The sequence below is a fragment of the Podarcis tiliguerta genome (assembly GCF_965153285.1).
Source record: "Podarcis tiliguerta genome assembly, chromosome: 3".
NCBI lineage: Eukaryota > Metazoa > Chordata > Lepidosauria > Squamata > Lacertidae > Podarcis > Podarcis tiliguerta.
Genome location: NC_139536.1, coordinates 117,880,158 through 117,905,354, shown reverse-complemented (window position 1 = coordinate 117,905,354; position 25,197 = coordinate 117,880,158). Strand labels below are relative to the sequence as shown.

Genomic DNA, 25,197 nt, shown 5'->3' with positions numbered 1-25,197 from the left:
CCCACAGGACCTCTTGGGTGTCTTTCTAGCCCTCCCTGTTGCTGGCTATATGCCTGCACAGGAAGAGGGTTTTGTTGCCTGGGAAGGAAAGGGACTGGAAAAGGTACGCAGGCCATTGGGACCTCTTCACCATCCCTGCCAAATGCTCAAAGCAGCCAAATGGTTTTTTGGGTGTGCCACGGATAGTAGGTGTGTTGGCCTTGTCTCCAGGCAGATCTGCTTAATTTGTGTTTCAGGCTTCTGTTAAAAGACATATAGAAAAAGGCAAGAAAACATAGCAGGCCTAGTTTCCAGAAATGTACTGTGATATATATATTTAAGCTTTTAAAGTACAATGGTGCTGCCTGCCCATCCCATACTTTTTGTGCCTGTCTTTTGGTTTGTGGTCTGAGAGCTGATCCATATTTTCTCTCATCCCTCTGCTCTCCCGCTGGAAGAAAACCATTCTTTGGTGCTCAGTCGGAGCAAACAGCAATTCAGTTTTTCTGTGGACTACCCTTTGCTCCAATTAAGAGTTGAAGAGCTGGTTTTCCCTGAGAAAAGAGCCAGGCAAGATGGAAACCACTTGGACCTGTACCTAGAAAGCATGGGTCAGCAGAAGTGGGGGTCAAGCCCTGACTGTATGTGTGTGTAGATGACCGTGCGCAGCATGGTCAAGGCCAACTGGTCGTGACTCTCCAGGGGGCAATGGAGCGTTTTGGTTTTGGGTCTCGCTCATGGACTTTTTTCTGTTTTATTCCAGTACAAATCAAAAGCAATTTATAGAGATATCAGTGGTGCTTAAAAAAGTAAGTGATATGAAAGAAGAGAATCTTGTATCGTCATGAGGAATATTAAGAAATACATTCCGGTAACTGCTGAGTCTGTGTAAGACCTTGCACATACATTTGACTTTTGTTCTTTTTGCAGTTGCATTCTTCTTCAGTGTGTACACAAAATGTGTCTTGTGTCTACTAATGTGTCATCAAAAATCGTAAGCTAGCGTGTGACATGAACCCAGTGACAGGATGCTCCCCATGTGTCAAATGTGGTAGTTTTCTGGCATGGGGGATGCAGCAACAGCAAAGCCATCCACTAAAATATAGAGTTTCTTTTATCAGAAATGGATTCTTTATCAGTTTGTACATATGCATAAAATAGAATATAAGAAGATGAATCCAATGGGACCTTCTTTTTGTAAATTGTTAATTGTTCTCTAGAACTCCAGGGGGCACTGTAGTCCAGGCCAAGCACACTAGACTAGAAGATATTCCATTTTCCTGTGGCCATGGCCTAACACGTTTAGTAAAAATCTGAAATTACTTTGGGATGCCTGGTTTTCGAGGTATCTCCCACTGCTCTTTGATCATTTAAATTGCACTGCACAGTCTGTGTAAACACACAGCAGCTTAATTTGGAATGCTGTAATGATCATCTTTCATTTATAAAATGTGGCTTTACATTTAGGTCTTGATTTTTCTCTTGCAGCATTAGCACTCGGTATGTGGTGTAAAGACATTTTTAAAGGAGGCAGATAAAGGGCCTTATCTACTAAGCACAGTTTCTTTCCAGAAAAGAAGCAGCAGCGCTTGCTGGGCCTGAGCATGTGGCTGCTAGAGAAATTCAAAGATTTGCACGAGATGCTTTACTCACTTGTTCCCCTCTCTTTATGGCCCAGTTTATACTTAGTGGCAGTCCTCACACGAACACGGTACAAGCACAGGAAGGCACTGCTTGTTTGAAGTGGGGCCTCCATGAGGGGGCTGTGCTTGAATGTGGGGTATAAAGTCCTTTTCTACTCATGGTTTTGTTGTTGTTTAGTCGTTTAGTCGTGTCCGCCTCTTCGTGACCCCCTGGACCAGAGCAGGCCAGGCACTCCTATCTTCCACTGCCTCCCGCAGTTTGGTCAAACTCATGCTGGTAGCTTCGAGAGCACTGTCCCACCATCTCGTCCTCTGTTGTCCCCTTCTCCTTGTGCCCTCCATCTTTCCCAGCATCAGGGTCTTTTCCAGGGAGTCTTCTCTTCTCATGAGGTGGCCAAAGTATTGGAGCCTCAGCTTCAGGATCTGTCCTTCCAGTGAGCACTCAGGGCTGATTTCCTTCAGAATGGATAGGTTTGATCTTCTTGCAGTCCATGGGACTCTCAAGAGTCTCCTCCAGCACCATAATTCAAAAGCATCTATTCTTCGGCAATCAGCCTTCTTTATGGTCCAGCTCTCACTTCCATACATCACTACTGGGAAAACCAGAGCTTTAACTATACGGACCTTTGTTGGCAAGGTGATGTCTCTGCTTTTTAAGATGCTGTCTAGGTTTGTCATTGCTTTTATATTTGTTCCTCAGAGTACTGGCTGCAGATGAGCCAGTAGAGGAAGTGAGCTAGACTAGGGGAATGGATGGCGGTAGGGCAGGTGGGGGTGTCTGCTTCAGACAGGTAAATAGTAGTGGGAGGGTTCATCTTCTCCCACCTGCATGTGTTTTAGCTACCGGGTGGCACTGTGGGTTAAACCACAGAGCCTAGGACTTGCCGATCGCATGGTCAGCGGTTCGAATCCCCATGGCGGGGTGCGCTCCCGTCGTTTGGTCCCAGCACCTGCCAACCTAGCAGTTCGAAAGCACCTCCGGGTGCAAGTAGATAAATAGGGACCGCTTACTAGCGGGAAGGTAAACGGTGTTCCGTGTGCTGTTCTGGCTCGCCAGATGCAGCTTGTCACGCTGGCCACGTGACCCGGAAGTGTCTGCGGACAGCGCTGGCTCCCGGCCTATAGAGTGAGATGAGCGCACAACCCTAGAGTCTGGCAAGACTGGCCCGGACGGGCAGGGGTACCTTTACCTTTTATAATAATGTACCTCCACCTGTTTTATATGTGGGTCAGCCAAACTAAGGTTAAAGAAATGGGACTATTACATCAATGTGGTCCTAAAAGTCTATAAATTGTATCCCAGATATTGCTTCACCCTGCACATTTTAGGATCTCAGTAATTTCACCCACAACTATATTACCTACATGGAAACTTTTAAGAATTTGATAAATATCTCTAATGGAAGTATCTTTTCATGTCTGATTTAATAAGGGCTTTCCTCCCCCAGCTGGAACTCAGTTCTGGCCTCTCTCAGTTGGGTGCCATTGTCATTATAAGAGAGTTCAAGGGTTCATGGTGAGTTTTGGCACCTCTTTTTCTAGAAAAATATCAGATGATTTAATGTTTAAAAATTATAATTATTTGATTCAATTCTACCTGCATGCAAAGAGGAAAATAAATTTCAGAGCAGTTTGTAAGGAGCAATTGTTATATTTTATTATTACGGTACAACTTTATTTATATGTTGTCTTATACTCAAAAGGCTCAGTGTGACTTACAAAGTAAAAAAAAAAAAGAAGGTTAAAAACTTACAACAGCAATAACAATTAAAATAACCATTGCAAGTGACTACAAGGAGCCTCTCTCCAGGTATACTTTTCCTGGTTGCCATTCTGAGGTGAGTGCTGGACTAGGTGGGTCTTAGATCTCAGTTATATTTGTATGTACGGATTACTCCGTTGAGGATGGAAAGAGGGGAAGGAACCCCCAAGTAAATCAAGGTGTGTCTCTGCACCTGTGCTCCGTAATGGGAGCGCCTTTCTGCTGGGTGCTGGTGCCAACTTAGTTCTCTCTTTTTAAAAAAAATAAAATAAAAATATTTTTATTCATTTTCAAAACAATCAATTCACATTTTATCACACATTCATCAATTTTTGACTTCCCTCAGTTTCTCTGCCAATCTTTATATTGTTAACGCATTTCTAAACTTATTATTGCCTTTAAAAATCACCTCTCCCTTCTTACTCTCCTTTTTACAATATTTCTTAATTTTTCACAGAGTCTCTTGAAAACCAACAAGCGTTATCTGTACATCACATATGCTTTTCAGATATTCTGTAAATCTCCCCCAGTCCTCGATGAACTTTTGGTCTCTCTGGTATCGAATCTTCCCTGTTAGTTTGTCCAATTCTGCATATTCAGTCAATTTCGCTCTCCATTCTTCCACCGTTGGAATTTCTTTCTGCTTCCATCTTTGCGCCAGAAGTATTCTTGCTGCTGTTACTCCATATTGGAAAAGTTTACAATCTTTCTTATTAATTTCATTACCTACCAATCCTAGTAAGAAGGCCTCCGGTTTCTTAACAAACGTATATTTCAACATCTTTTTCAATTCATTGTATATCATTTCCCAGAAACCTTTCACCCCTTTACACTCCCACCACATATGATAGAAAGTTCCTTCTTTTTCTTTATATTTCCAACACTTATTGCATGTTTTATACATTTTAGCCAGTTTTACTGGCGTTATATACCATCTGTATACCATTTTCATTATATTTTAGAATCATAGAATCATAGAGTTGGAAGAGACCACACGGGTCATCGAGTCCAACCCCCTGCCAAGCAGGAAACACCATCAGAGCACTCCTGACATATGGTTGTCAAGCCTCTGCTTAAAGACCTCCAAAGAAGGAGACTCCACCACACTCCTTGGCAGCAAATTCCACTGTCGAACAGCTCTTACCGTCAGGAAGTTCTTCCTAATGTTTAGGTGGAATCTTCTTTCTTGTAGTTTGGATCCATTGCTCCGTGTCCGCTTCTCTGGAGCAGCAGAAAACAACCTTTCTCCCTCCTCTATGTGACATCCTTTTATATTTTTCCTTCAACACAGTACAGGCTGTAAATTTTAACCTCTCATTCCATAATTTCATCCAATCATCATATTGTATATTATACCCAAAATCTCTGGCCCAATGTATCATTACCGATTTGACCTCTTCATCTTTTGTATGCCATTCCAGCAACATTTTATACATTTTTGACAAATTTTTATACTCATTATTCAATACCTCTGTTTGATATTTTGATTCTCTTTCTTCATATCCACGCTCTTTACAATCTTTTTTGAAATTTCATTGACCTGATAATAATGCAACCAATCATAAACAAATTCTTTCACATCTTCATAAGATTTCATTTTCCATTCCCCCCCTCTCTTACTATCAATTATCCATATGTTATCCATCCCCCCCTCATATTAATCTTTTTCACACTCATCACTTCTAGTGGTGAAATCCAGTGGGGGAGTCTTGGTTCAAGCAAATTTTTATACCTCTCCCATACCTCTATCAGCGATCTTCAGGAGATGTGGTTTTCAAACCCTTTATGAATTTTCTTCTTTTCATACCATAAATATGCATGCCAACCAAATCTATTATCAAATCCTTCTAAGTCCAACAACTCCCCATTCTCTAGTTTAATCCATTCCTTTAACCAACAGAGGCATGATGCTTCATAATATAATTTCAAGTCTGGCAGGGCGAAGCCGCCTCTTTCTTTCGCATCAGTTAGTAACTTAAACTGAATCCTTGGTTTCTTGCCCTGCCAAATATATCTTGAAATTGTTTTTTGCCATTCTTTAAATACTAATGCCCCCTTGATTATCGGTAGTGATTGAAATAAAAATAACATCTTTGGCAGCACACTCATCTTAATCGTAGATATTCTCCCCCAAAAAGATAATTTCATCTTCCCCACACCTCCAGATCCCTTTTTATTCCATTCCAAACAGGTAAGTAATTGTTTTGAAACAAATCAATATTCTTGGGAGTTAACCATATTCCTAAATACTTCACTTTATTCACCACTTCAATCCCTGTCTGTTGTTGCATTACCTCTATTAGTTCTTGATTCATATTTTTAGCAATAATTTTGGTCTTTCTTTTATTTAAGTAAAATCCTGCAACTTGACCAAATTGATCTATTCCTTCTAAAATTCTTTTAACACTTCCCGCTGGTTCTTCTACCGTTATTACCAGATTGTCCGCAAACGCTTTGACTTTATATTATTTTTTCCTACAGACACCCCTTTTATTTCTTCATTTTTCGGTGCCAACTTAGTTCTCAAGCTGACTTCTCATGGTCTCCACTCGAGATCTGCATGGCTTCAGCACAGAGACTCCTGAAGCTGCCATCCAAAGCAAGATTAGCCAAGGGTACAAAACCTGCCCCATGGCAAAAACAATATCTAGATGAGCAGTTTAATTGCTGAAGATGAATTTATAAAGAAAATTAAGGGGGTTGAAATTTGCATTAGGGTATTACTTGTCCAGATTATATGAAGTTTAACTAAGATGTGGTCTTTAAATCAGACTGCCTAATTAAGTGGAATGGTTTGATTTTGTTGTATTTTACCTTAATTTTCTGTTCCAAAGTAGTGGGAACAAACCAGAAAAATGCAATAGACCTCATGCAATATGCTATGAATCTGGAAGTGATCAAGAAAGGTGGTGTGTGTGTTTTAAGGAAAAATAAATCTCAGATTGTTTGTGTGAGACTGAATATTTATGTACAGTTTCCCCTTTTCACTCATTGCATATTTCATCCAATTCATTTGTGTGTGTTATGGGATAAATCTTGTGTGGGTGGAAAAGAGCAGTAAAAAGAAAAGGCATCAATCAGTGGCCAAAGGTAGCAGCAGTCACGATTCATTTTGTACACAGGTCATAGTTTGTTAAACATGCCTCCGCGTGACAATTAAGCAGCTTGCAGGTTTACAGAGGTCATTTTGGGGTGGCTTCATATTGCAGCCTGAAAGGAAGTCTGCTTGCCTTAGGAAAAAAGAGAGCTCTGAAGCGTTGTCAGGAAGGCTTCAGCCATTCCCATATGTGGCTGCATGAACTACTTTCCCTCACAACTAGTAAGGAGTTGCATAGCGGAGGCAGAAGAATTCGCCCTCATTTGTTTGAAAAGTGGCTTCTGTTCTCAAGAATTGTTGGGTCATTGCCTGGAAAGGTATTCTTGTTGGTCCATGATGTTTCCATCCAGCCCTGTCCATCAAATGGTTAACACGGAGGTCCAGACCCTCAAGGCAATGAGTAGCTTTGGGCCAGTTATTCTCTCTCACCCTCTCCTACCTCACAAGGTTCTTGTGAAGATAAAATGAATTGTACGGGTGGGCCTCTGTTTTGCACGCTGCCCTGAGGAAAGGCTGGGATAGAAAATAAAAGAATGGATCAGGCTCAAGGCCAGTCGGAACAAAAACACCTTTGGCTGCTTCCGGAAGGTCTTCAGGCTGAAAAGAGAGGCCTCCCTGGCAAGGAGCTCTGGCCACCAAGAAGCCCTGAAGATCCTCAAAATGGGCTCATAGGACGGAATGTGGTCTTTCAGGGAACCTGCTCTCAAGCCATTTGGGGCTTTGTAGATTATACCTAGTTATTTGGATTGTACCTAGAAACAGATGGGTAGGAAGCCTGCCGTGCTGGAGTCAGGCTAAGACCGTCCCCAGGCAGTTGAATGGTTGCAGCGTTCTGAAATTTCTGGACATTTTTCAGACATTCACACAGAGTGTGTTACAGTCCAAATAAGGTGCAATTAAGTTGTATTGCCTCACCATAGCCAGATTGGACATCTCTACACCACTGCTCCCACACTGCCAGTTTGTTTCCTTCCTCCTCCCTGGTCCTTTTACATGCCTTTCTTCAGCATCCCTTTCTTATCTCATTCCTTTTTATATTCTCTCTCTAATAAATGTTCCCCCTTTATGTCCAATTTCCTTTAACAAGTCCTCCAGCCTTCCCTCTCCCCCCACCCAAAAGGCTATAGCAAAACCAGGGGGGCAGGCAAGCAAGGGAGAGAGTCCCTGGGCAGACTGTGGGGCCCTGGGTGCTGCTGCCCCCCCCTAAAGTGGCCCACGGTTCAGTGGCAGGGATGCACTGCTCTATCCTGCATGATTTGGGGGGGGGGGGATATGGGTCTGTCTTATGCAAATGTCTGAATAGCTGTGCAAGATACAGTTAATATAATTGGAGGCTTGGTGTCTAGTTTCTGGAATAGTGTTGCCATCATAAAAACACTGCTGTTTCTCTAAAATGGGAATGGCAGTTGGCGACATGGGGCCAGACTCAACTCCAAAAGCAAATTTTATCTGCCTCTTCAGTCGCACACCAAATTGTGAAAATTATGAAATCTTTACATTTTGAAAAAAGTTACTCACCGGCAGTATTTTTCTTCTGTATTTTATATGCAACGCCTGAGCAGGTGTGCCCCATAGCTTTAGAAACCTTGAACACTGGGCGGTTTCATCTCTATTGTGGAGCCAGAGAACAGGTGAGGGCGAAGGAGTCAGACTTGCGTGGAGAATCAGAGAGGCTCCCAAGAAGGCAGGTGCTGGCCACAGAATACAAGCCATGCTCTTCATTTCCTCTCCACCACCTCCTCTAATGGGAAATAGGAAGCAGATGGGCAAGTGCAGGCAAGCCTATCTGAAGACGGCCACCACTGAAAAATAGATGGTTGAGCCAGGATTTCAAAAATCCAATTGAGTTAAATTAAGTAAATAACTTGATTTTGAATGGGACAGTAAAAGAATATTATTCTTTGCTTACCGTGCAAGGAAAACCTTTTATTCAATCGGTGTTAATATGTTCGAAAAAGAAAAGGGAATTCTCCATATTTCCAGGGCTGCCCTAATAATAGTGTTCTATGACCCTGCCAATATTGTCATTTCAGTGTGGCTTGCATAGAAAAATGCAGCCGAAGGAGATTAATCGGGCAGTAGAATATCAAGTGCAAAAATTAAATTTAGGGTTTATTAAATTAGAGATAGTAACACTTTTGTCTGAGAAATGGCAATACTTCAATCACTTTATATCACTGCTTTAAAAAATGATAAATGGGCCCTTGTTCTGGTGTGTGTTATAGTTCCTTAAAAGGCCTGCTTTCGTGCATGGCTCCTTGCCAGCCTTGAACACAAGCCTTGCAGAGTTGCCCAAGTCAGAGGGTGAAATATACTCAGAGTCGCAAAGTGATTTCATGCTCTTTATTCAGCTCATAGTGGTGAGGAGGAATGAATGAAAGTCCCCTCAAAGTATCTGCTTTATATACATGATTTACACAATGGGCCGCACATGATTGGCTAATTCTGGAATTCTACAGTAAGCCAATCAGGTTGTGGATTCACTTATATCTGGAGCATGATTGGGTGGTTCCTGCCAACCAATCATACTGCTGCATTGTTCTAGGACCAATCAGACTGCTGCATTCTGAATCCTATTGTTCTAGGACCAATCAGACTGCTGCAGTTTGGATCCTATTCAACTCAGTACATAACACCCCTCCCATCTAAGTTCCAGTCCTGCCCGGGAGGTCGCATTCATAGTCCTCGAGGTCCGCCGGCGGCCTACGTGTGCGTTGCGGCCTGTGGTGTTCCCTGGTCCGGGGTTCAGGTTCTGGCTCGTGTTCCAAGGATGCTGGCTGTGATGGGGCTGTTTGGTCTGGCGCAACCGGCTCGCTCAGTCGTGGTTCTGGTTCCGGTGTCCTTTCGGCCTCGCGGGTCCTCTCTGTATTTACTGATTCTGCCTCTCCTGCTGGACCCTCCTGCTCTATGGGCCTCACTGCCCCTCTGTTCCCTTGGGACTCCTCTGACCTTTCTTCCTCCTGGTTTTCTCCCGGGAATCGTCACCATATCTGGTCGCAGTGGCGGTGCCAGCATTGCCCCCCATCTGTTAGCACCTCGTACGACAAGGGGCCAGTGACCCTGGTGACTGTGGCGGGTACCCATGCTGGGCCTGCCCCAAAGTTCTTTGCATACACTGGGTCCTGGGCCTCGAATGTCCGGGGTTTCTTGCCTTCCCCCACCACTACCTCATCCTGAGCTCTATCAGGGTGAAGGCGGTCCAATCTGATTGCAAGGCGCCGACCCATTAGTAGTTCAGCGGGGCTCCGGCCAGTCGTTGAGCTGGGGGTGCTGTGCTGTGCTAGGAGGAATGTGGCAAGGCGGTACTCCCAATCCCCTTGCGTCATGTGGCGAAGGGTGTCCATGGTGGTCTGCACCATGCGTTCTGCTTGGCCATTGGTGGCAGGGTGGAATGGCGCCGAACGGATGTGGCGGATGGCGTTCTGTGCTGTGAAGGTTTGGAATTCTGACGTAAATGCAGTCCTGTTGTCTGAGACGAGAGTGTCAGGGAGCCCGTGGGTTGCAAACAGCCTGTGTAGTACCCGGATGGCTGCGGATGTAGAAGTGGACGGTACCAGTGCGAATTCCAGCCATTTGGTGTAGGAGTCCACCACTATGAAGAATGTTTTCACCTGAAAGGGGCCAGCGAAGTCCACATGCAGGCATGACCATGGTGCTTGGGCAGACTCCCAGGACTGGACTGGGGCCCTTGGGGGATCTGGGCGGGATTCTTGGCAGGCCTGGCAGTGTTTGACCCAGGCCTCTATCTCTCCGTCGATCCCCGGCCACCACACATAACTCCTGGCCAGGGCCTTCATTCTTACTACCCCTGGGTGTGTCTCGTGTAGGGCTGTGAGGACCCTTTTGCGGAGGGGGCTGGGGAACAACGACCCTGCTTCCCCATAACAGGCACCCCTTGTGGGCTGACAGTTCATGTTTGCGGGTTGTGTAGCCAGCGAATTTTGGGCCAGGGCTGCTGCTGGGCCATCCCCTCCATACCCAGTCCAGGACCCGGGAGATGACCCTATCTTTCTTGGAATGGTGTGCAACTTCTTGTGCCTGAATGGGGCGGTTGGGAAGCAGCTCCAGGCTCATAACCTCTTGTGCAGGTGCTGGGTCGGGGCCTGTTTCCGGTAGTGGTAGCCTGCTGAGGGCGTCCGCATGGCCCATCGCCTTCCCCGGGTGGTGAATCAGTGCATACTGGTAGCTGGCAAGGAAAATTGACCACCTGAGGACGCGAGGAGACAGCACTTGTGGGGGTCTGCTTTTCGGGGGCAAACAAGCCAAGTAACGGCTTGTGGTCAGTCACCACGGTGAAGGGCCGCCCGTACAAGAAATCATTGAATTTTTTTACTCCCTTCACGATTGCCAGCCCCTCCTTGTCTATTTGCGAGTAGTTCCGCTTGGTTGCGTTGAGTGTCTGGGAAAATTATGCTCCCGGTACCTCTCTTCCATCCGGGAGTTGGTGTCCCAGGACAGTGCCAATGCCATAGGGCGAGGCGTCGCATGCTAGCACCACCGGCAGCCTCTCGTCGAAGTGTGCCAAGACCAAGTTTGAGACAAGCAAGTCCTTGACTGCCTGGAATGCAGCCTCCTGGCGCTGGCCCCACACCCAAGGGGCCCGCTTGTCCAGGAGTCTGTGTAGGGGCTCCACTACCGCCGCCTTGTGGGGAAGGAAGGAATGGTAAAAGTTCAATAGTCCCAAAAAGGCCTGAAGTTCAGTCTTGCTCTTGTGCGCTGGGGCATCACAAATGGCCCGTACCTTGTCCCCAGTCGGGTGGACCCCTTCTGCATCCACCATAAATCCCAGAAAGTCCACCTGAGGCACTCCTAGTAGACATTTTTCCCGCTTCACCTTGAGACCCGCCGTCTGGAAACGGTGCAGAATGGTGCGGAGGTGGTCCTCAAACTCCTGTGGTGTGGGCCCGGCAATCAACACATCATCGAAGAAGGGGGTGACGCCAGGAATCCCTTTAAGGAGAGAGTCCATTAGATTCTGGAATATGCCTGGTGCCACACTGACACCGAATTGCAGCCGCTTTACCCTGAAGGCTCCTCTGTGCGTCACAATCGTCTGTGCTTCTGCTGTGGCCTCATCTACTGGCAGCTGTTGATATGCTTGGGCCAAGTCCAGCTTGCCAAAAATTTTCCACCCAGCCGGGGTGGCAAGGACATGGCTGACCACTGGCACTGGGTATGCATGGGCCGTGAGGGCCTTGTTTATGGTACATTTGTAGTCTGCGCAGATGCGGACCAAACCATTAGGCTTGACGGGTGTGACGATTGGGGTTTCCCAGGGGGCATTAGGCACTGGCTCCAGCACTCCTTGCTCCACGAGCCGGTCCAATTCCTCGTCTATACGGGGTTTCAGGGCGAACGGGACCCAGCGGGCCTTGAGCCTGACCGGTCGTACTGTGGGGTCAAGCTGTAGAGCAATGGGGGGGTCCGTATACTGTCCCAATTTCCCATTGAAAACCCCTGGAAATTCCTTGCATATGGCATCCACGTCCACTTGTAAGGTAGTGTGGTTCACCCCGGTGATGGCTAGCCCCAGTGGTCCAAACCATGCCAATCCCAGTAAGCTAATGTAGGGGCCCTTGACCACAAGCAAGTCCAGTTGCCGCGTCCTCCCTCGGTATTGCACCCTGAAGGTCCCCACCCGCATTGTGGGGACCTTACCTTTCTGGAAGTCCCGGAGGGTGAATGGGGCCAGCCTGAGTTTGGGACCCCCAGTAGGACACAGTTTCCTTAAGGTCCTTGCCGAGATTATGGATAGAGTTGAACCCGTGTCAAGCTCCATGCGGCATGGGGCCCCCTCTATCTGTACCTCTACATAAATTTTCTCTACGTTGGGGTGGGGCAACTGGTATACCTGGAAGTCCGTGAGCTCCGTCGAGTTGCCTTGGTGCGTTGGGCCCCGGGACCTGGGGCTCTTGTATTGGTCATCTGATGCCTGGCGTCGGGTGGGCCGAGCTCGACACACCCGGGCGATGTGTCCCGATTTTCTGCACTGCCTGCACTCTGTGTTGCGGAAACGACAGGTCCTCCTCTCGTGACTTTCCCCGCAGCTTGCACAGTTCCCTCCTCGTCGAGGCAGCTGTGGTATGTGGGCTGCTTGAGTGCGCTGCTGTACTCGGTGCACCTCCTCCTTGTCAGATCCTGAGTCATCGGTGAGGTCTTCGTGGTGGACCCTTGGTTGGGATGGCAGGCTCGGCCGTGCCTCTTGCGTCGACCTCTTGGCAGCTTCCGTTGCCAGGGCCTCCTCCAGAGTGACCTGGAACGTTAGGTCCTTCTTAGCGTAGAGGCGTCGTCGCAGCTTCTCATCCTCCAGGCCACCGACGAGGCGGTCACGAAGCATGTTCTCCAGCTCTGAGAAGTTGCAGAACTGGGCGGCTTGGCAGAGAGAGGTCACAAACCCAGTTATGGTTTCCCCAGGAGCTTGCCGCTTTGCGTAGAAGGCATTTCGACGAGCCACCACTGAGGGCTGTGGCGAAAAGTGCCCCTTCAGCTTGTTCCATTATTGTTTTGTATGGAACATTAGCGACGTCTTCCGGTGCAAGGAGAGCCCGTGCGATTTCAAACATCTCCTCTCCGCAGATGCTGAAGAATATCGCCCTCTTCTTGGCGTCTTCTTCATCAGTGACCCCTTTGGTTTCTAGGAGGAAGGTGAAACGGGAGGCGTACGCTTCCCAGTCTCCAGATGCTGGGTTGAACGGCGAGAAGCTGCTGTCGGTTGCCATTCTGAGTTCTTTGTGTCCCGGAGCTGAAGCCTGGATACACGGTGCGAGGCAGCGGTGCGGCAGGTGGCGGTGCTGTGTGTGGCAGTCAGCTCAGCGGGATCCCACCTTCGTCACCAGTGAAAGTCGCAAAGTGATTTCATGCTCTTTATTCAGCTCATAGTGGTGAGGAGGAATGAATGAAAGTCCCCTCAAAGTATCTGCTTTATATACATTATTTACACAATGGGCCGCACATGATTGGCTAATTCTGGAATTTTACTGTAAGCCAATCAGGTTGTGGATTCACTTATATCTGGCGCATGATTGGGTGGTTCCTGCCAACTAATCAGACTGCTGCATTCTGAATCCTATTGTTCTAGGACCAATCAGACTGCTGCAGTTTGGATCCTATTCAACTCAGTACATAACACCGGGGGAGAGGTTCCAGGAGGGGGGGACGTGGAAAAGACCCTTTCCCACACCACCTCCAGGAAGACAAAGCTGACAGCCCAATGGCACCTCCTGGGGGAAGAACTTTCATAGGGCACTGGACCAGCCGGTTCACCCGAATGCCTTTGAAGACCTGAAGAAATAAGTTTTTGTCATCCCCCCCCCTTTGTACTTGTGCACCTTCCCTGACAGGTTAAGGCCAGGAGATGTCATTGAATCCCATGGAATTCAGTTGTGACATGGATTGATTCCTCAACCTGATTCCACCAATATATGATTCATTTCCAGTCACTGGGATACAGAGTTTCATTCACAATTCCCCCAAAATGCTGCCCCTTGCCCACCCCGGTCTTCCTTGTCATCTCTCTCAGCCCTGAAGGATAGATATTTACAATTTAAATCTAAAAGAAGAACATGGTAAGAGATCATGTGTTGTAGCAGGAAACGGGTTGCTGGGCCTTTTCATTAAAGTGATTTCAGCAGAACCAGTGCAAAGGGGCAACTTTGGAAGTAGGAAAAGTAGAGCCATTGAGCAGAAACAACATATTCTCAAATTTTAGAAATGGAAAAGAGAAGAGAGTTGTGATGATAGGCAGCTTGGGAATAAGGATCTAATGACAGCTTATTTAAGGCAGGTAATATGCCTATACCCCTTCATGGATCACTGCCTTGCCGTGGCGAAGGGGCTTGAAGAACTCAGAGAAGCTATGAACTATGCCGAGCAGGGCACCCAAGATGAACAGGTCATAGTGGAGAGTTTGGACCAAACGTGATCCACCTGGAGTAGGAATCGGCAAGCCACTCCAGTATCCCTGCCAAGAAAACTCCATGGACAAAGACAACAGGCATATAAAAGATATGACGCTGGAAGATGAGCCCCTCAGGTCGGAAGGCGTCCAACATGCTACTGGGGAAGAGCGGAGGACAAGTACAAGTAGATCCAGAGCTGATGAAGCGGCTGGGCCAAAGCCGAAAGGACGCTCAGTTGCGGATATGCATGGAAGCGAAAGGAAAGTCCAATGCTGTAAAGAAAAATATTGCATAGGAACCTGGAATGTAAGAACCATGAACCTGGGTAAGTTGGATGTGGTCAAAAATGAGATGGCAAGAATAAACATTGACATCCTGGGCATCAGTGAACTAAAATGGACGGGAATGGGCGAATTCAGTTCGGATGACTATCATATCTACTACTGTGGGCAAGAAACCCGTAAAAGAAATGGAGTGGCCCTCATAGTCAACAAAAGAGTGGCGAAAGCTGTACTGGGATGCAATCTCAAAAATGATAGAATGATCTCGATACGAATCCAAGGCAGACCTTTTAACATCACAGTAATCCAAGTTTATGCACCAACTACTGGTGCTGAAGAAACTGAAATTGACCAATTCTATGAAGACTTACAACACCTTATAGAAGTGACACCAAAGAAGGATGTTCTTCTCATTATAGGGGATTGGAATGCTAAAGTAGGGAATCAAGAGATAAAAGGAACAACTGGCAAATTTGGTCTTGGAATTCAAAACGAAGCAGGGCAAAGGCTAATAGAGTTCTGTCAAGAGAACAAGCTGGTCATCACAAACACTCTTTTCCAACAACACAAGAGACGACTCTACACATGGACATCACCAGATGGGCAGCATCGAAATCAGATTGATTATATTCTCTGCAGCCAAAGATGGAGAAGCTCTATACAGTCAGCAAAAACAAGACCTGGAGCTGACTGTGGCTCAGATCATCAGCTTCTTATAGCAAAATTCAAGCTTAAACTGAAGAAAGTAGGAAAAACCACTGGGCCGGTAAGATACAATCTAAACCAAATCCCTTATGAATACACAGTGGAAGTGAGGAACAGGTTTAAGGATTTAGATTTGGTGGACAGAGTGCCTGAAGAACTATGGATGGAGGCTCGAAACATTATACAGGAGGCAGCAACGAAAACCATCCCAATGAAAAGGAAATGCAAGAAAGCAAAGTGGCTGTCCAATGAGGCCTTACAAATAGCGGAGGAGAGAAGGCAAGCAAAATGCGAGGGAGATAGAGAAAGATACAGGAAATTGAATGCAGAATTCCAAAAAATAGCAAGGAGAGACAAGAAGGCCTTCTTAAATGAGCAATGCAAAGAAATAGAGGAAAACAACAGAATGGGAAGAACCAGAGATCTGTTCAAGAAAATTGGAGATATGAAAGGAACATTTCGTTCAAAGATTACCATAATAAAGGACAAAAGTGGTAAGGACCTAACAGAAGCAGAAGACATCAAGAAGAGGTGGCAAGAATACACAGAGGAACTATACCAGAAAGATATGGATGTCTCGTACACCCCAGGTAGTGTGGTTGCTGACCTTGAGCCAGACATCCTGGAGAGTGAAGTCAAATGGGCCTTAGAAAGCATTGCAAATAACAAGGCCAGTGGAAGTGATGGTATTCCAGCTGAACTATTTAAAATTTTAAAAGATGATGCTGTTAAGGTGCTACACTCAATATGCCAGCAAGTTTGGAAAACTCAGCAGTGGCCAGAAGATTGGAGAAGGTCAGTCTACATCCCAATCCCAAAGAAGGGCAGTGCTAAAGAATGCTCCAACTACCGCACAATTGCACTCATTTCACACGCTAGCAAGGTTATGCTTAAAATTCTTCAAGGAAGGCTCAAGCAGTATGTGGACCGAGAACTCCCAGAAGTGCAAGCTGGATTTAGAAGAGGCAGGGGAACCAGAGACCAAATTGCAAACATGCGCTGGATTATGGAGAAAGCTAGAGAGTTCCAGAAAGACATCTACTTCTGCTTCATTGACTATGCAAAAGCCTTTGACTGTGTCGATCACAGCAAACTATGGCAAGTTCTTAAAGAAATGGGAGTGCCTGATCACCTCATCTGTCTCCTGAGAAATCTCTATGTGGGACAAGAAGCTACAGTTAGAACTGGATATGGAACAACTGATTGGTTCAAAATTGGGAAAGGAGTACGACAAGGCTGTATTTTGTCTCCCTGCTTATTTAACTTATATGCAGAATTCATCATGCGAAAGGCTGGGCTGGATGAATCCCTAGCCGGAATTAAGAATGCTGGAAGAAATATCAACAACCTCAGATATGCAGATGACACAACCTTGATGGCAGAAAGTGAGGAGGAATTAAAAAACCTTTTATTGAGGGTGAAAGAGGAGAGCGCAAAATATGGTCTGAAGCTCAACATCAAAAAAACGAAGATCATGGCCACTGGTCCCATCACCTCCTGGCAAATAGAAGGGGAGGAAATGGAGGCAGTGAGAGATTTTACTTTCTTGGGCTCCATGATCACTGCAGATGGTGACAGCAGCCACGAAATTAAGAGACGCCTGCTTCTTGGGAGGAAAGCAATGGCAAACCTAGATAGCATTTTAAAAAGTAGAGACATCACCTTGCCAACAAAGGTCCGTATAGTAAAAGCTATGGTTTTCCCAGTAGTGATGTATGGAAGTGAGAGCTGGACCATAAAGAAGGCTGATCGCCGAAGAATTGACGCTTTTGAATTATGGTGCTGGAGGAGACTCTTGAGAGTCCCATGGACTGCAAGAAGATCAAACGCATCCATTCTTAAGGAAATCAGCCCTGAGTGCTCACTGGAAGGACAGATCCTGAAGCTGAGGCTCCAATACTTTGGCCACCTCATGAGAAGAGAAGACTCACTGGAAAAGACCCTGATGTTGGGAAAGATGGAGGGCACAAGGAGAAGAGGACGACAGAGGACGAGATGGTTAGACAGTGTTCTCGAAGCTACAAACATGAATCTGACCAAACTGCGGGTGGCAGTGGAAGACAGAAGTGCCTGGCGTGCTTTGGTCCATGGGGTCACGAAGAGTCGGACACGACTGAACGACTAAACAACAACAATATGCCTATAAGATCTACCTGTGCGAGACAATAAAACATTTATTGGCATAAATAATCTTATTAACATATCCTGGTGCTTTAACCTTAAGTATTACTGTCGGTTCTTCAATATACAAAAGACTCCATAAGTGTATTTCAGAGGGGGAAGTTATAAGTTTAAATCCAAAGGGATTTGCACTGTATGGGAACGGCACTGTTCATTGATATCTTCCTTCTCAGTCTCCACTTTCTCTCCCCTTCTCTTGCCATACAGCTAAGGTTGCAGTCAGCCCCATCCCTCCCTCCCTCCCTCTCATTTATCAATCAGCCTTGGCTAGTGATGTAATCTGTGATGCTGTCTCACTTTGTTCATTTTCTGTGAATTATTCAGCCCATCTCACTTTGCAGCTTGTTCACTTTTGAAATTTTGATGTTCTTTCATAAGATTCCATAATTGTTTTTGAAAACTTCAATGTGTGTTTCATCACATTAATTCCAGCCATATAACAGATAACGTATTTCTGTTTGTGTAATTTTGCTTAATTTTACTATGATCTATGTTTATGTGGAAAGGAGATTACCTGTGGAAAGTGGTGCCAACCACTTTTATTATTATGGAAACGGGTTTTACAAATATATCATTTTGTGAATAATATAGTTCACAGCATCATCATTTCTCGAATGCTCCCGGAATCTTGCTCAATGTGTGCTTGCTTTGATGAGAGCATGAAATAGAGAATTATGTGGCATTTTATAAACAATTTTTAAAAAGATGAACTTCACCTTTTTAGCTTTGACTTACAACAGCAGGACTTTGTGGGGTTTGCCTGATCATTTGAGGGGGGCTCAGCCCTCTCCCCCTGGACAACTTAGCAAAAGCTCTACCTGCCTCGCTTTGGCCCTCTGGCTTTTGGGGAAGTTTTTATAAGGTAAAAAATAACAGTCTCTTGGGGTTTTTTTTTATTTTTTAGTATAGGTAAGTTCTGTCATTTATAGCTTGGATCCCCCCCCAAAACAACAACAACAACAACAACAGAGATTCTCTGTGTTTGTAAAGCTTGATCATAGCTTTTGTCTGTTAGTCAACTAAAGGTTCAGTTGTAACTGCAATGCGTTACACACAGGGCTGCCTCTGGAGACAGTTCGGAAACTTCAGCAGGTGCAGAATTCAGCAGCCAGATTGCTCCCCAGGAACACATGACACTGATCCTGGCCTGACTGCACTGGCTGCCAATTAGTTTCCAGGCCCAAGTGCTGGTTTTGACCTATAAAGCCTTAAATGGCTCAGGACCACAATGCCTCAAGGACTGCCTCTCTCCATATGAACCACAATCATTTGAGGCCCTCCTTTGTGTGCCGCCTCCATGTGAAGTCCGGAAGGTGGCAACAGGAGAACGGGGCCTTTTCTGTAGTGGTTCCTCATTTGTGGAATGCTCTCCCTAGGGAGATTCACCTGGCACCTTCATTTTACATATTTAGGCACAAGGCAAAACAGTTCCTCCTCAACCATGTCTTTGGCTGATTAATATTCTGCAGCCTTTAAAATGTGTTTGTGAGAGGGGGGAATTTAAATTTGATAAATCATCATCATCATCATCAAAATCTACTGAATATACACTGTGCAGCAAAATCCTAATTGCAATTACTCAGAAGTAAGTCCTATTGAGTTTAATGGGATTTATTCCTAGGTAAATGTGCATAGTATTGAACCTTAGCCCCCGTTTGTCTGTTGTTGACTCCCCATGACTCTTTCATAGCATTTGATTTTGTTGTCAGATTACTCGTCTGATATATTCTAAGATCCTGGTCATGCAAGGCCGGGCAGTTTGGCATCACAGACCCCTCTTCGAATCGTCTGAATGTTGTGAAGGCAAAGATACTGAACTAAGTTTTCAATACTTTTTTATTTTTTTAAAGTGGCACAGAGATTTTTATAATTGCAAAGTTTTAGAAGGAGAGAGAATGGCTGGAGCAGAGAGAGGAGATTCATTCCGTATTTTGGGGAATGTCCAAAAATAACAGTGCCATGATGAAGTGCCAAGCCAACAGCAGGCTTGTGATTGCTCTGTATGAGACCAGAAGCTCAATGTAACAGCCTCAAGTATCCCAAAAATGCTCTAAGGTTTCCAGGGTGGTGTGTAGAAGATAGGATTTTGGACTTTCCTTTTCTTTTGTCTGTCCCACAGTCAGTCTTTATTAGTGAAGACTAGGATTCATCACCCCAACAGTACATAGGCCAGACACACAACTATCACAAGCTTTGCCAGCAGACTAGGTTCAAAGTTTTCTGTATATGGCTGTGAACTTTATTGGAAATTCTGTTTTATTTACTCTTCTCTTTATTTGTTTCTTGACACAGGCCTGGAGAGAGGTTTAACAAAGGCTTTGAAGAAACTGGATGACTATCTGAGAAATCCTTTACCTGAAGAGATAGATGCAAGTAGCACAGAGGTGGAGAAAGTGTCGAAACGCAAGTTCTTGGATGGGGATGAGCTGACTCTTGCCGACTGCAACCTTCTGCCCAAACTTCATGTAGTCAAGGTGAAAAGAATTTGTCTTCAGAACAGGCACCTCTTTGCCACCATTCCTCTCATGGTTTTACATGCTTTGCATTTCCCTGAGCAGTGAGAAGCCTAGGAGAATGAGCCCTACATAAACCTTTGGATGAGAGGGAGATCACTGCAGCCTTTGGTGACTTGTCTTATTTACAAAAGTCCCAGCAGAGCACACTGCAAACACAGCAGATTGCTAAAGCTGGCAGCATAACTGCTAAACCTGCATGAGATCCCCAGGTTCCCTGCCCAAGATTCACAGGTGGGGGGGGGGGACCTCCAAGCCACCTCCAGACATGCTAAGTTCACAGCTGATGCTGCTCAAATTCAGTAAGCAGCCTTCATGACTTCTGACTACACAGGCAGACTGTACCCTGTAGGAAGATTTCCCCTTGAGAAAATATCTTCACCATTGAGCCCATTAAGGAATATCAGCTAATCGCTCTTGATAATTAACAAGCAATCAGCTTAGCAAAGGATGGTCAGCAGTTCCTTGGTGCTCTGACCACACTTATCTTTCCGTGTCTTACTACTCTGCAGTATCTTTTCAATCAGCAGGATCAGTAGAAACCCAATACACTTCTGGTACTCGGGGTCAGGTCAAAATTTTGATGCCAGCAACATAAAAACCAAAAGGGCACTTCTAACTGAATCAACATGGCACGCGGTCTAAACATACCCAGCTCCCTCAGAAGTCTTGGTTTCCAGACGCTTGACCATCTTGATCGCCCTTGTTTCAGCTTGTCAGTATCCTTCTTAAATTGTGGTGCCGAGAACTGGACATAGCATTCCAGGTGTGGTGTAGTCTGGCTGCAGCAGAATAAAGTGGCACTATGACTTCCCTTGATCTGGACACTAGACTTCTGTAGATGCAGCTTAGAATAGCATTAGCTCCCTCCCCTTTTTTTTCTTTTGCTGCATCACACTGTTGACTCATGTCAACATGTCAATAGATCCTATTCACATGCACTGCTAGTAAGCCAGTTGTAAGCCACATTAAGCCTTATATTTGTGCATCTAGTTCTTCATACCTAAGTGCATAACCTGACATTTGTCCCCACTGAAATTCAGTTTTTTAGTTTGGGCCTGGTTCTGCAACCTATTAAGGTCTTTTTGAATCCTGATTCTGTCTTCTGCGGCATTAGTTGCTTCTCCTAGGTTTGTGTTGTCTGCAAATTTGATGAGCATCCCCTCAATTCCAAATCCACCTAACAGCTTCCTCATTCAACCAACATTTTGCCAGCTTCCTCGTATGATGGAACTTGCTTGTTCTTCCTCTTGCTTTGAACATAGCCAAAGAAAGCTTTAAAAAAAAATCTCTCTTGCAAGTGGGACCTTGTTTTGAGCTTTGGCCCAGCTGAGCTCCCCACCGCAACTGTTGGCTTCTTGTGTATACTCCTTTGTGATTTCCCCTTTCTTCCATTTCATAGATACACCCTTCTTAACTCTAAGCTCATCTATAAGCTCCTTATGCATCCACACTGGTATCTTTAGATGCCTCCCACTTTTCTTTCTTGTTGGAATTATCTGCATTTAGGCCTTCAATATTTCTCCTTTAAGAAACTCCCATCCATCTTGGACTCCCTTCTCTTTGAGTATTTCTGACCATGGGATCTCAGCCAGTAGCTCCTTCAGCTTTTTGAAATTGGCCTTCTTAAATTCTTTTCTCCTGCCTCTGTATCATGAAACCCAGGAGGACATGATCACTTCCTCCCAAGTTTCCCAGTACTTCCACTTGCATGGCAAGGCCCCGGGTCCCACAGTTCTCTTATATAATAAACACACAGGGACATGGATAATTTAGGTTAATGGGCTAAAATAGGGCACAACTTTATTGGTTACAGATGTGAGCAATTTGACTTAGGCATTGGGTAAGACCAGGCTATATCCTGACTCCTGTCCATCTGCAAGGAGTCACACTAAGGGTAGACATACGTCAAATCAGGGCGTCCCCCACGGGTCGTGGCATGGCTCTAGCCCATGGATCCTTTTAACAGGATGCCCTTATTGAGGAGGGGCAGGCAGAGGTTACAACCTCCCCTCCCATCACAAAGGCTTACCTCACAAAGTTGTGACAATTGCTATGAGGTAGGCAAAACCCAAATGGCTGGTGCCAATTTGCCAAGTGGAAAAATTCCTACCTGGCCCCAACAACATGGCAGCCAACCTTAGTCCATAGCAAAGTCGATGTCATAGCAACACATAAAAAGAAGGTGGGTGGCCTGGGAAATCCGGCAAGGAGGTGAAAGGACACACACCCCGGCCACGCCGCAGTTTAAACGGCAAGTAGTCACCCCCCCCAGCTGTGCCAATTGGTCAACTGGGGGGCGTGGCATGACCGGGAGTCACAGTGAGGGGGCAGCATCCCTCCACCCTCCTGGCGGGTCACTGGCAGGTCCTGGGTGCCCTCCTGCAACACCGCCCCCCGGGGAAGGGGAGCGGACTTCTCCAATTAGTTCTTCTGTTTGTGAGGACCAGGTCCAAACTAAATGATCCCCTTGATGCTTCTTCCACCTTCTGGGAAATAAAATTGTCAGCAAGACAATGGAGGAATTTGTTGGACCTTTCATTCTTGGCAGAGTTTGCGTTCCAACAGATATTGGTTAAAGTCTCCCATGACTATTTTATCTTGTAGGGCCATCCAAGATCTCCCGATCTCACAAGAGCTTGGACAGCGGGGGGGGGGGGCAGTTTTGTCCATATGTTACAAAACTTATTAATAATATTCAAGTATTAAAAGCAGGGTTTTTTGGGGGGGGGTCTTCATTCTAGATTGTAACGAAGAAATATCGAAACTATGAGTTTCCAGCAGAAATGACGGGACTTTGGCGATACCTGAAAAATGCTTATGCTCGGGATGAATTCATCAACACTTGTGCTGCGGACAAAGAAATTGAAATAGCTTATGCTGATGTAGCCAAACGGCTCAGCAAATTCTAATCAAAATCTATTTCACTGGATGGCTGGAAATAAACTTATCTGTTCCCTCGAGAAAATGCAAGGTGGCAATGCAGAAGAGGAAACATTACTTCTGAAATGTGTACTAATTTGCTGGAACAAATTTTATCATTTATGACCAGTGTTTTGAAATCACCATGTTTGATTAAATAGCCTCCTGCTAACAGTACATTCTATAGCTAGAAATTTCAAAGTTAAGTAGAACATGAATGTAAAGAATTATTTGGGTTTGGGGTATTTCTACCTTTTTTCATGGACCCTTGATGTGTTCTATTTAAAAATACACCGTCAATAGCATTGGAGGGAAAATAGGACTGACAGTAAGAAAGGGGACATTGTCGTGCGGGGAGCATAACTTTAGGGAATTGGAAGCATCTTTCGAGGCATGTCCTGCCCTCCTAGAGCAAGGAGGCAGTTCTGAGAGAAGTCTCGTGCTAGTGGGGAAGCCTGAGTGAATGCTGGCGCGGGACGCAGATTTGCTCAGCAGAGGCCCCAGAAGTGGGGAAATAGTGAATGCAATAACTTTGTCTACATATATGATTCAAGGATATTTGGAGGAGCAATAGTAATACAAAAACAGTGTAGGTAATATTGAAAAGAAACTCGGATAATACTGAGATGGAATTTAGACATATATATATATTGAACGGCTCTTCACAGCTAACTCACAATCTATAGTATCCTTTCGAACATCTCAGCATGTTAAGAAAAAAAGAAGAAGCATGCAACAGAAATCTGATTCCTCATATGAATGGATAAGAAATGGAGTTCATTGTCTATTCCTAAGTCGTCATTTGGTCTAGAAATCCTGAAAACAGCAGTTTGTTTTTTAAAAAAGTTATTCCCCACTGCCAACACTCGGTTGAAGTTTGGCAGGTATATAACTGCTTCCGAGAGTTGGTGGGTTTCTTTGTGCTGACAGAGGGTAACATCCAATTGTAACTTCCCCCTGGGCAGCAGATTCCCCTACATTCTCTCCTACAGCTCCTTGCGTGCTCTTAAAAACTATTGTGGGGGTTGAAGGACCCTCCAGAGCAGATTGGGGGGGGGCGGGGGTGAGGGGGTGAGAAGCAGGGTTCAGAGGAAGGGAAATTCTGCTGTGTCTGTTGGCATGAAGTTGGACTTCACCTAAACTGATTTTATGAAATGGATTATTCTGTGCCCGATCTAGCCTTTGTATTAAGAGTTCTGCTTGAAGCCAATGGATATTTTGTTCCATAAATTACTTTAAAGCATTTATTTATTTCTTTATTCATTTATTCATTTATTTATAAATTTAGATGTTTTAGCTCATATTTCCTAACATTTTGGAAGGCAAAAGGTTTGGCTCTGAATCATATAGAACAAGTCTGCAAGTAGGTTCAACAATGTGTTGCTGTTCTGCTTTTTTCTCCACTGCAGTTCCTTAAGCTACACCTTTTTAAAAAGAAAGAAAAGAAGGACACCCGGTGCTTGCAAAGAGAAGGCAAATGTCACATTTTGCGATCGGGGTTCTTTAGCATTCCCTGGATCTATTTTGCAGAAACTGGGTTTGCATGGCGAGGTCCCAAACCATCCCGAGATGTAAGAATGAAACCAGTATTTTAGGTTAATGGGCTAAAAAAGGCCACAACTTTATTGGTTACAGAATGAGTGGTATTGGCTTAGGCACTGGAAGCGAACCGACTATATCTGACTCCTTCCCGTCTGCAGGGAGTCTCAGAAGGGTTAACCTCCAAGAGGGGGAGCCCTGCTGATGCACATCAACTAGGTACTCCGCCAGGGTCACTGCTAGGGGTCGTGCCATGGCCCAAGCCTCCAATCTGGGGTTCGGACAGAGACCACTCCCCTCAGATTCCTTTAATGGAATACCCTTGAATTAGGAGGGGTAGGTGATGGCCACTACCTCCCATCACTTCCAACCAAATACTCCAATGCCTAACCGCCAAACCTTACAAAGTTGTGACGATTTGCTACAAGGTAGGTGAAAAACCAAATGGCTGGTGCCAATTTGCCAAGTGGAAAAAATTCCTACCCGGCCCCTTCAACAGGCGACCAACCGAGATCCATAGTAAGGTCAAGGGATAAGGAGCCTGACCTTAGGGAGGGAGGGTGGGAGAACTGCGCAAGCAGGAAGCAAAAGTGGGCGAGTGCTTGACCGCGGGCGATTTAAATAGCCCAAGCCACGCCCCCAGACCAACCGCATTGGTCAGTCCAAGGGATGATGTG

The 25,197-nt window shown here is 45.5% G+C and overlaps 1 protein-coding gene across 3 annotated transcripts in view; it reads left to right on the top strand.

Moving 5' to 3' along the window:
* Window positions 1-24,224, top strand: part of CLIC5 (chloride intracellular channel 5) — a 60,354-nt gene extending 36,130 nt beyond the window's left edge. For all 3 annotated transcript variants that reach the window (XM_083435623.1, XM_083435624.1, XM_083435625.1), the window contains exons 5-6: window positions 19,839-20,020; window positions 22,804-24,224. In XM_083435623.1, coding sequence (XP_083291749.1) covers window positions 19,839-20,020; window positions 22,804-22,971 — 350 coding nt within the window. In that variant the 3' untranslated portion in view covers window positions 22,972-24,224. The remainder of the gene's footprint in view (window positions 1-19,838; window positions 20,021-22,803) is intronic.
* The last annotated feature ends 973 nt before the right edge of the window (window positions 24,225-25,197 follow it).